General features: G+C 45.8%; 1 protein-coding gene across 1 annotated transcript in view; it reads left to right on the forward strand.

Moving 5' to 3' along the window:
• Positions 1–17,379, forward strand: part of NIBAN1 (niban apoptosis regulator 1) — a 160,619-nt gene extending 143,240 nt beyond the window's left edge. The window contains exons 10-14 of the mRNA XM_053606916.1: positions 433–594; positions 2,690–2,800; positions 4,965–5,072; positions 11,635–11,746; positions 14,589–17,379. Of these exons, the coding sequence (XP_053462891.1) occupies positions 433–594; positions 2,690–2,800; positions 4,965–5,072; positions 11,635–11,746; positions 14,589–16,036 (1,941 nt within the window). The 3' untranslated portion in view covers positions 16,037–17,379. The remainder of the gene's footprint in view (positions 1–432; positions 595–2,689; positions 2,801–4,964; positions 5,073–11,634; positions 11,747–14,588) is intronic.
• Positions 17,380–17,773: the final 394 nt, after the last annotated feature.

A 17,773-nucleotide genomic window follows, 5' to 3' on the forward strand; every position in this document is an offset into this window, starting at 1 on the left:
AGAATTGTGAGAAATGACGGCTGCCCTCCCAGAGTTCGGGAGTCCAGGGAGCACCTCAACGTCCCTGGGTTTCTTGAGAGGGACACCACTCATTGAAGAAGGCTTTGGAGGCTGTGTGCCCAGCAGCAACATGTGCCAAGAGCCTACCTGCCTTGTTTGTGGGCTCTGGAAGTAGGAGCTTAGAGTCCACCAAGAGCTGGAGTCCTGCACTCCTGGGACTGCCTGTCATCTGGTTGGTTCTCCTGCTGGTCTCTGTCCTAGAGCTGCCCCAGGGACCCATCGGGAGGGAGATAAGACAATTGAAGATGTCACATATGTCATGATCCAAGTAGTGATGCACTTGACGTGTAATTGTTTAGAATGCGTGTAATATATACAAAATATTGCTCCTAAGTCTAGAAGTCTTTCATTTTTCCTTTCACTTTAATGCAGCATCTAGATCAGCTTATGAAACTTCCACTGGATTCTGTGAAGATGGAAGCTTGTTATAGTAAAGTGGACCTGCTTCAAGAGCGCCTGCAGGATCTCAAGAGCCGCTTCAGATTCCCCCACGTTGATCTGGTGATCCAGAGGACGCAGAACTACATGCAGGAGGTGGGAGTGTGGCTAAGGAGGGGGGATAAGTGTGGCAGAGGAGACCAGGGTGCTAGTGTAGCTCAGGTCGCACATCTTAGCCATCATGTTGAGAGAACACATATTCTGTCCCTCCAGCTGGCTTCATCTTCCTTCCTTGTTGATGAACATCACAGGGAAATAAAGTAGCATCAATTGATAATTACTCGGTTTGTGGAATCAGTACTTTTAACCTTGGCTATCCATTAGAATCATCTGGGGAGCTTTTAAGAAATAGGTACTGATGTCTAGACCCCATCTCCAATGATTCTGGTAATGTATATTTTATATATTTTGGTACTTTTTTAAGAACCTCCATGTTCCTATTCCTACTGCTTCCAATTTGCAGCCAGGATTAAGAACCACTGGCTTAAATCAATTCCCTAACATAATTAAGAGTAAACCAATCAATCAATCACAGCTTCACATTTGAATTTCTTGAGTCCATTTTTCACATTTGAAATTTGGCTGAGGCTCGGTGCCTGTAGCTCCGCGGCTAAGGTGCCAGCCACGTACACTGGAGGTGGTGGGTTCAAATCCAGCCCAGGCCTGCCAAACAACAATGACAACTACAACCAAAAAATAGCTGGGCATTGTGGTGGGTGCCTGTAGTCCCAGCTACTTGGGAGGCTAAGGCAAGGAGAATCGCTTAAGCCCAAGAGTTTGAGGTTGCTGTGAGCTGTGATCCCACAGCACTCTACCCAGGGCGAAAGCTTGAGACTCTGTCTCAAAAAAAAAAAAGAAAGAAAGAAAATTGGCTTAAATCAATTCCCTAACATAATTAAGAGTAGACCAATAAATCAATCACAGCTTCACATTTGAATTTCTTGAGTCTGTTGGTAAGTTTCTCTCCCCACCCCAAGAAACCTTTTCACCAAGAACAGGAGTGAGTAGTGCAGACACTTTCCACATCGCCCATAGTGTTTCCTCAGTGAAGAAAGGGTGTAGCCGTGTAATCAGTGATGCCGTAAGACATGGTTCCATTTCACACTGCTGGATCCCATTTGGGGGAGTTTGAGTGAGGCACAGCCAGGGCCTGCCAAAGGACAATCACAACTACAACCAAAAAATAGCCAGGCATTGTGGCAGGTGCCTGTAGTCCCAGCTATTGGGGAGGCTGAGGCAAGAGAATCACTTAAGCCCAAGAGTTGGAAGTTGCTGTGACACCATAGCACTCAACCCAGGGTGACAAAGTGAGACTCTGTCTCTAAAAAAAAAAAAAAAAAAAAAATTAAAAAAAATCAAGTCTGCTACAGTGTTGAAGTGCTGGGATAGGGGTATGTATTGGATGCTTTGGGATCACAGGCTTGAGGAAGAAGGGAGCATTTTTTTTCTTCAGCGTTATAGGTAGGTTTAAGCAGTACATTTTGTCTAACCCTTGATTTGTGAAAGATTAAAGAGGAACGAGAAACACAATTGGGCAACGGTTTAACAGAAGTCCTTTTGGTAATACGGGATCCTAGTGAGACAGATACAGGACAAAGTGCAGAGAATAAGATGTCCGAACTACTTCTGTTTTCTGACCCATCAGCCATTGTCCCCACGTCACCCTGCCTCCCTTCTCAGACTTGCAGAGAGTGCGGGGCAGGATGGAAGGTGGAGAGAGAGATGTGCTGCAGAGTGGCTCACATCTACCTGCAAGGGGAGCTGCAGCCAAACTCTAGCTGGAAAAGGCCTCCTCCTCCTCATCTCGTTAATACGTAAACTAGATAGCGTTCTTGGCATGCAGCCAGGAATGGAGGAGGAAAAATAACCACCGGAGATGATGCAGTTCTCAGTTCCATGGTCTAGGGTTTTCCAGTTCAGAGGAAATGAGAAAAAGAGATACATGTGTGTTCACATACGTACACACATATGTGTGTGTGTTTCCCAGCCTCTTATTGCTCCCACTGTGGGCAGTTTTTCTTCACAGTTCAAGTAGGGGGATGACATTGCCCTAGGTCACTCAGAGGAATGCCTGAGGGGACTCTTCTCAGACAGCTGATACCCTCTCTCTCCTCAACCCTGCCAGACAGACCTGAGGGCAGCAATCCCAGCCCCTGACTCTGGTCTGTTCTGTGCTTCCTTTGTTTTCCAGCTGATGGAGAATGCAGCATTCACTTTTGAGCAGTTGCTTTCCCCACATCTCCAAGGAGAGGCTTCCAAAACTGCTGTTGCCATTGAGAAGGTTAAGCTTCGAGTCTTAAAGGTAAAACTGTTCCCTAATTTCTAGAAGCATAAAACAAGAATGTGACCCCTGCGTCTCTTGTTCGGTGGAAAATACCATGTTGTCTTCTTCACTCTAATCTTCTGACTATCTCTAAATCAGCAGCAAGTTCCTCAGATATGACTTTCATGCCTGTTCTGCCCTCTAGTGGCTGTGGGGTCCTCAGCATCTTTGCCCACAGCTAGAAGTGACACATCCCAGCTAACTTTCAACTTGACATTTATTGGGTCTCCACTGTAAGCATTGCAGGTATTGCATGGGATATAACAGTAGGCAAAAAAAAAAAAAAAAAACAGGAGGCAAGGCACAACTTTTTTCTTCAAAGAATTTACATCTTTAATAAAAATCAAAACCTCTAGTGATACTCTTATCTCAAAAAAAGATACATTATTGATATTATTGATATTTTATTAGTATGAGTCCACCTTCCCTGTGAAACGAGTATAAAATGTGTAAAAGATGCTTATGTGGTTGCTAATAAATCATAGTATTTTGTGTAGTGTCTCTGAAAAAAAAAATCAAAACCTCATGTCAAAGGAAATACTCTGAGGAAAATATGCCTGCTGTATGAGATTTTTTAAAAATGCATTTCCGCATATCAAAATGGTTGTAATAATAGCAGCTGGTACATATGTGGTATATTTTAAAGATTTTTTTTAACCTACTTTGTTTCATTTGATTCTCACAAGGACTTATGCCATAATTAGGATATGTCCTCATTGTACAGATGAGGAAACTGACTCTGTGAAAGCTAATGTGATGTAAACTAAGCAGGCTAGTCAATGGTGAGCTTAAAGTTAAGATAATCTTACACCTCGTACTAATTTATTACTACCTTCTATTTTCCCTAAATGGTGCTTTAGAACAGAAGATCAAAGTCCCACAGAACCTAGGGGTGGTTCCTGAATTTTGGACCTAATAGGAAACTCTAGCAACCAAATTGTTGACATTAAAAGCAATAGTGATTATGGTAATTGCAATTGAGTTGAAAGAAAAGACAGTATGAGTGTCAATGCTTTAGCAGACAGAGAGAGAAGAAAGAGAGAGAGAAAGAGAAAGGGAAGGAGGGAGGGACAAAGGGAGGAAGGGAAGGAATAAATCCAAACATTAGGACCTCAAGTTTGAAAGGGACTTAGCATGCTTCTAGTTCAATTTCATATCCAGTGTTAAGAATATGCCTGCCAGGGGTCGCCCCCTGTTGGCTGGACACCTCCAGAGTTGGGATCTTTCTTCCTCCTAGGACAGCCCATTTGATGTCTGGCCACTTTTGACTGTAAGAACATGTTCCCTTATATTAGACCAAAGTTCTCACCACCAGTGATTTCAATCCTGCCCTTTTTGTTCATAGCCTCCTTCCACGTGTCAGTGTTCAGTTGTTTGAATAGGGCTGTAACTTTGCTCCAAGTTATTATCTCCCACATGAATGCCTTCATCTCTTTAACCATTCTTCATTTGGCCTGACCATCCTGCTCGCCTGCCTGTGACTATACTCCAGTTTGTCTGGGATCCCTTTGATGTGACATCTAAAATTAAACCCTGGTTGCCAAGGTTAGATGATCAATGCAGAACAGAAAGAACCCTCATCTTGTTCTAGATCAGTGGTTCTCAACCTGTCGGTCGCGGCCCCTTTGTAACAATGAAAATACATTGCAGCATTAGGAAGGTAGAGAACCACTGTCCTAGATGCTGAAGTTCTTTGGTTAATATGTCACAGTGTTAATGGACCTATAAGCAAGGCCTCTCTTCCCTTGTGGAAATCATTACAACCCACCAACTCTGCTTTCAAGATGTGGAGGATGGTGGTTCCCATGGACCCATTTGGGACTAGGGTGATGAAGTACAAACTCACTCCCACCCAGGTCTAGCTCCAGCTTCTTTGTAATACAAGAGCAGTCACTACTCTGTTTTGATCTTGCCTCAGTTTCCATATCTGTAAAAGGAGTGGATTATCAGTCATACCCAGGCCTAGAATAGAAGTGTAATTATCAGTCATACCCATGCCTGGAGTGTGAGTGTAATTACATAGAAAGATCTCTAAGACTGAAATTAGGGAAGGAGAGATGAAGTAGGTGGCTGAGTTTTTTGTTTAAGTGAAAGTTAAACAGATTGTAATGTTGCTATTTAACATATGTTTCTGTATTGACAGCAATACGATTATGACAGCAGCACCATCCGGAAGAAGATATTTCAGGAGGCACTGGTTGAAATTACACTTCCCACCTTGCAGAAGGCACTGGCATCCACGTGCAAACCAGTAAGGAGATGGGTTACTCCAAAGCACCTGCTCTTATTTCCTCTAAAGTTCTTTTGCTCTGGAGCGTGTACAGGCAGACTAAACCAAGGAGGAGTTGGCGTTAACTTTTTGTAAATGGTCAGATAGTAAATATTAATATTTTAAGCTTCATAGGCTGTACTATTTCTGTTGCCACTATTCATCTCTAGTGGCATTCATCTCTGCTGTTGTACAGCAAAAACAGCCGTCAATGCTATTTTGCCATCCCCCTGAATTAGACAAAATCCCCAAGGGTGATAACCTGAATTTGAGCCAAGCTAAGGGATGACATAGAACCCCTGAAGATTTCCAGTGTTCCTCATTATAGCTTGACTCATAGAGCCAACGTGTCTTCTGAAACCTGACCACTATATACAGAAAAGACGGTAAGATGATTACAGAAGGATATTTGTTCTGCTAAATCCAGTAGTGTTTATTTAATGAACTCAATGAAACCATTTAAAGCTTCTGCAAACATCAGGCATCCAGGGATGGCCATGATGATGAAGGTCTGACATAGTCTGTAGAGGAATGAACAAGCAGAGTCTGAAAACAAGAATGAGGAGGTTCAGGAACTGACCCAAAGTCACAGAGCTGGTAACCACCTGGTAAACCACATGGTAAACACTTTGAAAACCGGGTCAGCTACTACTACTATTGTTATTATTACTGCTTCTTTGTTTCAAAAGGGATCTATGAGGCGGCAACCATAGCTCAGTGGGTAGGGCGCCAGCCACATACACCGAAGCTGGTGAGTTCAAACCCAGGCCAGGCCAGCTAGAACAATAACAACTGCAACAACAACAAAGAAATAGCTGGGCATTGTGATGGACACCTGTAGTCCCAGCTACTTGGGAGGCTGAGGCAAGAGAATCACTTAAGCCCAAGAGTTGGAGTTGCTGTGAGCTGTGACTCTACGGCATTCTACTGAGGGGTGACGTAGGAAGACTCTTTCTCAAAAAAAAAAAAAATAAAAAAACAGTGATCCATGAGCCTGGACACTGGGAAGGCCTGCTTCCTCTTGGAGCAAATGATAAAGAAGTTTTTAGAATTTAAAAAGGGCTGCTTGGCAGTTTGAAGAGTCTCCAAGCACTGGAACATTAAAATGCTTTGCTTGAATTATTTCACTGCAGAAATGTCTTTGGTCACTTTTATAGTCTGTAAATGCTGTTTTTTTTTTTTTTTTCCAGATACTCATTGGCATATCTAGTATTCAGCATTTACTTCTGGGGGCATATTTCTTTAATAGAAAAGGGTTTGATTGAGCCAGGGGAGTAAGGCATCTATCTGTCTGACTGTCCCTTGGCCTTATGCAGAGAAACAGTCCAGCAGCTCAGATGACAATAGGCCACCTCCACACGTGTCTGCACACGGGTGTTCTGCCTGGAAATTTTCCCTTTTACAACCCCAAAGGCATTATGGGGGCCTCAGCGCCACCTCCCCCCAGGTGAGGAGAAGGGTAAGGAGGGTCCTCTTTCCTGTCTGGCCCTCTCTTTCCAAGCGTCAGCAGAGTGAGTTGTGCCCAGTCTATAAGAGGCGCTCATCATTTTTTAATCAAGACAGACTGATTTCAGAAGAACTGTGACCCAGAGTTTCAGATAATGAAGGATATTCCAGTGTCAAGAGATTTTTTAAAAATCTGGATTTACAGGCGGCACCTGTGGCTCAGTCGGTAGGGCGCCGGCACCATATGCCGAGGGTGGCGGGTTCAAACCCGGCCCCCGCCAAACTGCAACCAAAAAAAAATGGCCGGGCGTTGTGGCGGGTGCCTATAGTCCCAGCTACTCGGGAGGCTGAGGCAAGAGAATTGCTTAAGCCCAGGAGTTGGAGGTTGCTGTGAGCTGGGTGAGGCCACGGCACTCTACCGAGGGCCATAGAGTGAGACTCTGTCTCTACAAAAAAATAAAAAATAAAAATCTGGATTTACACAATGTATAAATTAGGGGATTATCTGCTTCACTGAAGGAGTCTGTGTCACTAAATTGTGTTTCCCTTGGTTCTTTGAGTAGCAGTTTCCTAGATCTGTGGTACTCAACCCTAGCTGTGTATTACAGTGGTCTGGGGGAGCTTTAAAAAAACATTCTGACTCCCCAAGACCCACCCTCAGGGATGCCAATTCAGTCAGCCCAGGGAATTAACTATATGGCACAGTTCAATCAGTTTGATAGAGAAGACCTGTTCTGTAAAGTTGGGCACATCACAACAGTATAAAGGTCCCTAGAAATACTCCTTTCCACGGAATTATTTAGCTGGTGGAAATTTTAAAGGTCTTATTTCTTTACCTATCACACATGTATTAAATATGTATCCACTGTGACTAGGCATTGTGCCAGGCCCTGTCCCTGCTGTTGTAGAGTTCCCCAGGTAGAGGCAGGAGACAGGCAAACAGGATGCCCCCTGAGGAGCACAGCAGCCTTATGGGGAGAGTTCCCGCAAAAGTGCCACACTCTGCTTAAAAAAAAAAAAAAAAGTCCGGGCGGCGCCTGTGGCTCAGTGAGTAGGGCGCCGGCCCCATATGCCGAGGGTGGCGGGTTCAGGCCCAGCCCCGGCCAAACTGCAACAAAAAAATAGCCGGGCGTTGTGGCGGGCGCCTGTAGTCCCAGCTGCTCGGGAGGCTGAGGCAAGAGAATCGCCTAAGCCCAGGAGTTGGAGGTTGCTGTGAGCTGTGTGATGCCACGGCACTCTACCGAGGGCCATAAAGTGAGACTCTGTCTCTACAAAAAAAAAAAAAAAAAAGTCCTCTCTGAGGTCAGGAGGACTTCCCAGAGTCATGATTTCATCTAGTCAGGAGGGATGAATGACAGGAGAAGGAGGAAAGAGACCAACTAGGGAAGACGAAGGGTGTCTCCGGCATGAGTCTGTCGAGGAGGAGGCAGAGGGGCGGGGTGTGAAGTGGCATACCCAGGGTCCCATGGCGAGGCCAAGGAGTGCACAGTCTGCTGGGCAGGGCTCTCTCCATGTGTCAGTCCTGTCTCATAGACCCTCGCAGGGGTCCTCAAACTCTTTAAACAGGGGGCCAGTTCATGCTCCCTCAGACCGCTGGAGGGCCGGACTATAGTTAAAAAAAAAAAAACTATGAACAAATTCCTGTGCACACTGCACATATCTTATTTTGAAGTAAAAAAACAAAACAGGAACAAATACAATCACACCGCCTCATGTGGCCCGCAGGCCGTAGTTTGAGGACCCCTGCTAGAGTGATGATTTTTATCCTCTGTGCTGCCACGCACTGGTGTGGCATGAGAGGATCTTAGGTGTGCCACGAAAAATTTTTTTTTCTTTTTTTTTTTTTTTGTAGAGACAGAGTCTCACTTTATTGCCCTCGGTAGAGTGCCATGGCATCACACAGCTCACAGCAACCTCCAACTCCTGGGCTTCAGCGATTCTCTTGCCTCAGCCTCCCGAGTAGCTGGGACTACAGGCGCCCGCCACAACACCCGGCTATTTTTTTGTTGCAGTTCGGCCGGGGCCGGGTTTGAACCCACCACCCTCGGTATATGGGGCTGGCGCCCTACCGACTGAGCCACAGGCGCTGCCCATGCCACGAAAATTTTTAAAGATCATTAATAAATTATTTTCAAAAGAAGTTCAAAGCCCAGTAAGCAATTTTTTTATTCTTTTTTAAATCAACATAATTTAAGTGTGCCACAGAAGTTTAACTATAGGTTCAAGTGTGCCATGAGATAAAAAAGGTCAAAACACACGCTCTAGGGGTCATTAAAACTCATGTTGCTTTCATCCTTTTGGATGGGTATAATCGGACCCTGTTACTGGCTGCCGTGATCTTGTTTTAGGCACAGCACCCACAGGTCCTAGCACTGAGAGGTGTCTGAATGTGGTGGCTTCCAATTGCCTGCTGTAAATCCTGTCCTTACAGGCAAAAGCATCAAATCCCACTGCTAAGTCCCTGATTCTCTAAGAACCACGTGTGGATATCCCACCCCCAGCACATCAGGTGCAAGGATTACTGAGTTAGACACTGGGATGTGATTTGGTACATTTTGAGCCCTGTCTTCATGCTGATAATAGCAAACCATTTGGAAACACTGGCAATCAGGGAGGGTTAAGGGATTTTGCATTGTGCCTGGGTTGTCTTAGAGGGAATCAGTGAGTGCCAAGGCCAGTTGGAGAGAGAGAGAACAGTATTCCTGAAAAGTCCCTGACTAGAGATTCTTCTAACTTGAAAGGGACTCGATACTAATTAAGCTAAACATACATCTACTGTATGACCCAGCAAACCCAATTTTAGATATATAATCAAGGTAAATCCACAAAAAATGCATAGAAGAATGTCCATAGCAGTTATATTCATAAAGATCAAAAAAGGAGAAAGATCTCAATTTTCATCAACAGGAGCATGGATAAACAATTTTAGTTTCTTCATGTAACAAATGCCATTTATCAATAAAAAGGAACAAGCTACTGCTATCTACAGCAACATGGATGAATCTCAAAAATGCACACATAAGGAAGCAAGTCTGTGTCCAAATTTGACCACACATACCAACATTAATTAGCAAGTACTGGGCGGCACCTGTGGCTCAGTGAGCAGGGCGCCAGCCCCATATACCGATGGTGGTGGGTTCAAACCCAGCCCCAGCCAAACTGCAACAACAAAAAAAATAGCCAGGCCTTGTGGCAGGCGCCTGTAGTCCCAGCTACTGGGGAGGCTGAGGCAAGAGAATTGCCTAAACCCAGGAGTTGGAGGTTGCTGTGAGCTGTGATGTCATGGCACTCTCTACCAAGGGTGATAAAGTGAGACTCTGTCTCTTAAAAAAAAAAAAAGAAAAGAAAAATTAGCAAATACTCACAGAATCATCCACACAATCTGCTCTGCCTGCTCACAGACATCCCAGGAGTCCATCATATTATGTGATTCAATGTGGCTTGAAAGATTGACCTGATGTGGATGAAGCAACATCCATAGGTACCAGCAAACTTCCATCCCTCAGCCCAATTTGGTCCTTCCTGGTTTTGTAAATAAAGTTCAATTTGAAACACACACACACACAAATGCACACATAAGAATACCTGATGTCATTTATATATAGGTTACTATGGAAGTTTTGAGACAGACTATGTTATGGTCCATTATTTCATTTCTGAGAAACACAGTTGACAGCATCCTTTCTGATTCACCAGTGCAAGTTTCAGCTTGCTCAGCTGATCAGTGTTGCTGGGAGGGCTTCATTTGTTTCTGTCTGCATGGGTTTTTTGTTTCTTGATTGGGGTTTCTCAAAACTTTTGTAATGAGCCAGATATGAAATTTAAGAATAAGCAAACCTGGGCGGCGCCTGTGGCTCAGTCGGTAAGGCGCCGGCCCCATATACTGAGGGTGGTGGGTTCAAACCCGGCCCCGGCTGAACTGCAACCAAAAAATAGCCGAGCGTTGTGGCGGGCGCCTGTAGTCCCAGCTACTCGGGAGGCTGAGGCAAGAGAATCACCTAAGTCCAGGAGTTGGAGGTTGCTGTGAGCTGTGTGATGCCATGGCACACTACCGAGGGCCATAAAGTGAAACTCTGTCTTTACAAAAAAAAAAAAGAAAAGAAAAGAAAATGTGGGCAGCGCTCACAGCTTAGTGGATATGGCGCCAGCCACATACACGGAGGCTGGCGGGTTCAAACCCGGCCCGGGCCAGCTAAGAACCAACAATGACAAGAGCAACAATAATAACAAAAATAGTCGGGCATGGGCGGTGCCTGTGGCTCAGTGAGTAGGGCACTGGCCCCATATACGGAGGGTGGCAGGTTCAAACCCAGCCCCAGCCAAACTGCAACAAAAAAATAGCTGGACGTTGTGGCGGGCGCCGGTAGTCCCAGCTGCTTGGCAGGCTGAGGCAAGAGAATCAGCTAAGCCCAAGAGCTAGAGGTTGCTGTGAGCTGTAACGCTACAGCACTCTACCAAGAGTGACAAAGTAAGACTCTGTCTCAAAAAAAAAAAAAAAAGAATAAGCAAACCTAATTAGTCATGGTAGACTTCAGACCAGTGCTTCTATCTTGGGAAAGACTGGAAAAGGGAAAAGAGGAACATTGGGAGGGGGGCAACAGTGCCACCTGTGGGGCTCCTTCCCGCAGCATCATCTTGATATGGGTTATGGTTATGTAGACATATTTCCATATTTTAAAGTCGAGCTGTACTTTTAAAATCTGTGCATTTTACGGGTTACAACATTCCTTGGCAAAATACTGTTGGTATACATAAAAGGGAAGAAAGAAACACTTTGATAATAGGGACAAAAGGAGACCCCAAATACACAATGAGGGCTTGAGATGATAAAAAAAATCTTTGCCGTCTTCCAACAAAGGGAACCACAGTGGACAAGCCACTCCTTATCGAGGACAGTTAACAGGTCATAGTGGATTAGATGGAAGGGAACCCAATAAACACTTGTTGAACTAAGTTGTTACTTAAACATCTTTTGCCTGTGGGCCAATCTCACACCCCGAGAAGGGAATCATGGTTGGGAACCATCCTTTCCAGGGCTCCTGTGAGAGCAGGCATCTCATGACTTTTCCTCTTTGTCTTTTTATCTCTCCCTCTCCAGGAGCTTCAGAAGTATGAGCAGTTCATCTTTGCAGATCATACCAACATGATCCATGTGGAAAATGTCTATGAGGAGATTTTGCATCAGATCCTCCTTAATGAAACCCTGAAAGGTAAGGAAGGCTACTGCTGCTGGAAGGAGCTCCCCGCAGAGGGGAGCGGCCCCCGAAATGGGACTCAGTAAGGTGAGAAAGAGGAAGAGGAAATGGACATCAGCGTGGTGGGAGACAACCAGTGTGGAAAAAGGAAGGACACTCCCCGTGACTACACGTACATGCTTTGGCCCATGCTGTGCTGGCCCTTTACATACTCAATTTCTCTTTTTTTTTTTTTTTTTTTGAGACAGAGTCTCACTATGCTGCCCTCGTAGAGTGCTGTGGCATCACAGCTCATGCAACCTCCAACTCTTGGGCTTAAGCAATTCTCTTGCTTCAGTCTCCCAAGTAGCTGGGACCACAGGCGCCTGCCACAATGCCCAGCTATATTTTGCAGTTGTCATTGTTTAGCTGGCCACGGCAGGGTTTGAACCTGCCAGCCTCGGTATATGTGGCTGGCACCATAACCACTGTGCTACGGGCGCCGAGCCCTTATTTTCTCTTTTGATACAAAAAATGAAATCTGTGAGATGGGAATTTTAAGCTTCATTTTATAGATGAGAGTATTGAGCCTCAGCGAGATTAAATGATGGGTCTGTCATGAAGAGCTATCTTCCTCTTGCAGTTCTCTAGAGAACAAAAAAGAAAATGGGCCCTTGGGCGGCCCCTGTGGCTCAAGGAGTGGGGCGCCGGTCCCATATGCCGGAGGTGGTGGGTTCAAACCCAGCCCCGGCCAAATTAAAAAAAAAAAAAAAAAAAAAAAAAAAGAAAATGGGCCCTTCTTAGGCAGAGGCTCATTACCTCTCGCAAAGCTGGGAGGAGGTGACTCCAACAGCAAGGCTTCCCCCCTGCTCTCTCAGCACATTCCTCCCCCCTACTTAGCCAGACAGAGGCGCACGGGTGGTGATAGTGGCCTGCAAGCCTTGTTGGGACTCTAGCGCCCAGTGTCCTGTGAAACCAAGGCCTTTCCTGGGATTGGAGTGTGGGTAGGAAAACTTTCATAAAAATATGCTGGAGAGGCTCGGCGCCTGTGTCTCAAGTGGCTAAGGCGCCAGCCACATACACCTGAGCTGGTGAGTTCGAATCCAGCCCAGGCCCACCAAACAACAATGATGGCTGCAACCAAAAAATAGTCAGGCATTGTGGTGAGTGCCTGTAGTCCCAGCTACTTGGGAGGCTGAGGCAAGAGAATCGCTTGAGCCCAGGAGTTGGAGGTTGCTGTGAGCTGTGATGCCACCACTCTCTACCCAGGGCAACAGCTTGAGGCTCTGTCTCAAAAAAAAAAAAAAGAAAGAAATATGCTGGAGAGGGCCATCACCAAACTGTGGGCCTAAATCACATCTGGTCTCCATAAGGAAGGTGTAGAGTATCACAAAAACCCCTCTACAGGGTGGTGCCTGTGGCTCGGTGAGTAGGATGCCGGCCCCATATACCGAGGTGGTGGGTTCAAACCCGGCCCCGGCCAAACCGCAACAAACAAATAGCCGGGTATTGTGGCGGGCACCTGTAGTCCCAGCTACTGGGGAGACTGAGGCAAGAGAATCGCCTAAGCCCAGGAGTTGGAGGTTGCTGTGAGCCGTGACGCCACAGCACTCTACCATGGGTGATAAAGTGAGACTCTATCTCAAAAAAAAAAAAAAAAAACCCTCTACAAAGAAAAATGACCAAGCGCAAGCCCTAGGCCACAGTGGCTCATCACCCGGGAACCAATGAGATAAGGAATGTGAAGGTGTCCATACAGTGTCTCCACAGAGGAGGGCTGGGTAAAGGCCACTGCAGCCCACCGGGGCCACCTTTGGGTGGTTTAGAAGAAAAATCCTTTCCTCTAGAAACTGACTGCTCTGGGTCAGAAAATTGTCACAACATACTGATTTTGTTCGAGAAGAAAACTAAACTGCTAGCTGCTGAAAACACAAATCCCTACTGTCTTGGGTATGAACGGCAACCCATTGGATGTGATATTATTGGGTACTACAACCCCTGCACAGCCCTAAGCAGATGACTATGGTCAAAAATGTTAGCTGCTGTTATTGTTGTCATTATTGTTATTATTTTTTTTTTGAGACAGTCTCACTCTGTCACCCTGGGTAGAGAGCTGTGGCATCATCATAGCTCACAGCAGCCACAAACATTCTCTTGCTGGGACTACAGGCACCTGCCACAACACCTGGCTAGGTTTTCTATTTTTTTTAGTAGAGACAGGGTCTTGCTCTCACTCCGGCTGGTCTTGAACTCCTGAGCCCTGGCAATCAACCCACATCGGCTTCCCAAAGTGCTAGGTTTATAGGTGAGAGCCACTGCACTTGGCCTGTTGTCATTCTCTTTCCTCTCCAGACCTTTGAGACTGAGCTTGGTGCACATAGATTTCAATTAGGACACTCCAGCTCACTGAGGCTCTCTCATCTGCATGCTCAGCACTGAGAATTGTCACACATTCAGGATTGTGCTTTGGGAAAAAGAGAGAAGTGAAAGGTCTGCCCCTGCCTCTGGGGAGTTTTGGTCCCCAGGCAGCTAATAAAATGTAATAGGGGCCTCCTGAAGTGATGTCCATGATACTATTCAAACCAAGAGTGCCTGGAAAGCAAAGGCTGTATTTTACTCATTTCTGGATTTCCAGTGCCTGTCCCATATTAGATGCGCACCAAATATTTGCTATTAGAATAAATGAATGAATGAATGCTGCAGAGGCTCCAAGTTTGGAAAGAGTTTGCAGTCTTTTAGTCATCAGAGACCAAAGAGGGTAGTGTTAGATACTGAAAAATTTGGATGGCCTGAGAGGCTAAGGGGTGGTGAAATTAGAAAGTCCAGGTTGGCCAGGGCAGGGTGTTAATGTCGTATTTTGTTTTCTGATCTCTCTCAGTGATAAAGGAAGCTGCTATCCTGAAGAAACACAACTTATTTGAAGACAACATGGCCTTGCCCAGTGAAAGCGTGTCCAGCTTAACAGATCTAAAAATCCCCACAGGGTCCAACCAGGCCAGCCCTGCCAGGACAGCCTCTGGCCTTCTGCCAGGAGTCCTGGGTAGTGAGACTCTGAATAATGAAGTGTTCCAGGAGTCAGAGGAAAAGCAGCAGCCTGTGGTCCCTAGTCCACTGGCCAAACGAGAAAGCCTTTCTCTGCCTGATCCCAGCCCTCCCCCAGGTGGGGATGAGCAGGTGATCATTTCAAGAATGGAGGACCCCGTTGTGAGTCCTGTGGCTGCGGAGGACACGTCAGGACTCGTGGGCACACCTGCAGCACAGCTGGAGTTTGGAGGGACCCCCAAAGATGAAGAATCCACCCACGAAGAGCTAAAATCTGTCTCTGCCTCAGGCTCCTTAAATGAGCTGAGAAAGTTGTTGACAGAGACCATTGAGGTCCCTGTCGCATCTGCTCTAGCAACTGAAAAAGATACCAAGGAAGATACCCTTTCTCCTCAAGAAAATGAAAAAGAAGATGAAAAAACACAAATCTGCACAGAGGCCCAGCGGGCAGCTGCCTCCCCTCTGGACAACTGTAAAGAAAGTGAAGCCAGTGAGGGGAAGGCCCATCCTCCTCCTCTGGAGGCTGAAGCAGGGGCTTGGGAATTGGGGGAATTTCCAGAGCCAAGTGGCTCTGCCTCTGAGCCAGCCTGTGGAGGCCTCCCCAAGGCTGACTGCCCAGGCCCCGCAGAGCAGCCAGTGGAGATCAGGGAGTCAGCAGAGGCTGGGGAGCCAATGGAGGCCAGGGAGCCAGTGGAGGCTGGGGAGCCAGCGGAGGCCGGGGAGCCAGTGGAGGCCGGGGAGCCAGTGGAGGCTGGGGAGCCAGTGGAGGCCGGGGAGCCAGCGGAGGCCGGGGAGCCAGTGGAGGCCGGGGAGCCAGTGGAGGCTGGGGAGCCAGCGGAGGCTAGGGAGCCAGTGGAGGCCGGGGAGCAGGCAGAGGCAATAGAGCCAGTGGAGGCTGGGGAGCCAGTAGAGGCCAGCGAGCCAGTGGAGGCTGGGGAGCCCACAGAGAAGGCTTCCACACTGGTCACCCAGGAGGGAGGAGAGGCCGAGTGCACAGTGCAGGGTGAGGTGATGCTGCAAGAAGGTTGCATTGTAGGTTCTGACCCCACCTGCCCCAGTGAGAGCCGGGTTTCTGAGGAACAAGAACAGGTCGGAGAGAAGAACAGCCCAGGCAAGGTCATGGCCAGCACGAATAAACAGGAGATTAAGGCTGCTCGTGTTCATGAGTGCCAGTGGGTAGTAGAGAATGTTCCCAACACAGAGGTCCTAGTTTCCCATACAGAGGATGTAAAGAAGAGAGAATCTTGTCAGGACAGTTACCCAGATCAGCCCTTGGAAGAGTGAAAGGGACAGTTTGGCAAAAGTCTTTGACAAAGCTAATCAAAGGGTTATAGTTATGGGTACACTTAGGGGCTGCACGTGAGATGTTAACCAAAAAAAAAGATTTGTTAATTATTTTCTTAATGTGAATACGAAAACCAGAGGAAATGAATGCAGACAGCCCCCTTCTGTAGGACTGAACTGTTCTACCACCAGTGATTGCTTTAGTGTTTTAATAGGCATTACAAAGGCAATGAGGAGCTTGGGCGGGGGAGCCGAGAGTGCTGAGGGAGGGAGTGAAACTGCAGTGAAGGCTGTGAAAACAGCACAGTTTTCAATATACTCTGCACATTTTGATGGTGTGACACTTACACACTTTAAGGCTTTTTAATTTCATATATGAATCTAATGTATACTGTAACTCTAGCTTCATCATCTACTATACCAAAGTCACTATCTCTTAGGGACTCAGCATTTGTTCACAGTCTGGGTCCAAGAAAAGAGCAGTTCATGAGCAGTCTCCCCTGCTGTGTGCGCCCCACCACCTGTCACACCCAGACCACAAGAGAAGGCTGACGGAAGTGAAGGGAGGGAGGAAGGTGTGGCCTGCAGGCGTGTGTGGCTTGTTACTAATTCTGCTATCACTTTCTTTTTAATTAATCTTGTTGATTCTTATTAATTAATATCCTTTTAAAGAAATTCAGATGAGGCAGGAAAATTTCATTGTTGTATATGAGCCCAAACGCATTCCAAATTAGCCTTAGACTGTGCAAAGGGCTTAGCTGTAAGTTATCAAGCTTAAAGCCTACCAATTAAACAAACATTATTTGAACAGCAACTCCTTGCCACGTACTGTGTTTGGCGTAATTAAAAAAAAAAAAAAAGGTGCTGATTCTAGTGATTCTAGTATGAATTAAAAGGTCCCAGGGAATTTGATCTAGAAGAGAAAACATGCTAATTTTCAAACTATGATGGTTTTGTTCTCTTTCTGTTCAAATAGTCCTGGTTCATTCCTAGAAGGCAACAAAATGAATAAATGAATAAATAGGTGGAGACAAAAATTAAGGTATATACCATCAAGTTTCAAAAATGTTACCCAAAATAGAAATCATTCTTTGGTCATTCAACAAGTTACTTGAGTTCCGGTACTAAGCTCTGGGGATACCATGGTGAAGAGGATGCTGTTTCTTCCTCCTGGAACTTACATTTTCATGGAAATAGACACAAATACATGTTCTAAATTGATCATGACCTTTAATCATTAATGATAAAGATGAAATGAACTTACTTGCAAAAGATTAAAAAACATTGCTCTATTTATTGTCCGTCAGAAAAATACTAGAAAAAAAAAAAACAGAAAAGAAAAATACTAGACTGTGTCCCAAAATCTTCAGTCCCAGGTACTATGTCTTGAAGTTTCTTTCCACAAATTTTCATATTACATCCCAACATACTGTCGTAAGAGTTTGTTTGATCATCACAGTCAAGTAAGTTTATGTCTTTTTAAATTTTTTGGAAAATTTGGCCCACAGTTCAACCATTTAACCGGGAATTAAAATATTGTCTTCCCCACCCCTCATGAAGAATTTCTTGGATTTCTAGTCATAAGTAATGAATAATAATCAGTGTCTTTAGACTCTCATATCAAATGGTGGCCTCTTTTTTTGGAAGGTTTAGATCATCATGTCTATGAGGGATCCCGTCGTAGGTGAAGAAGGCCCCTGCTTCACCCAGTGCTCACTCAGATCGTGGCATGCAGCC

Source organism: Nycticebus coucang, chromosome 10 (assembly GCF_027406575.1).
Source record: "Nycticebus coucang isolate mNycCou1 chromosome 10, mNycCou1.pri, whole genome shotgun sequence".
Lineage (NCBI taxonomy): Eukaryota > Metazoa > Chordata > Mammalia > Primates > Lorisidae > Nycticebus > Nycticebus coucang.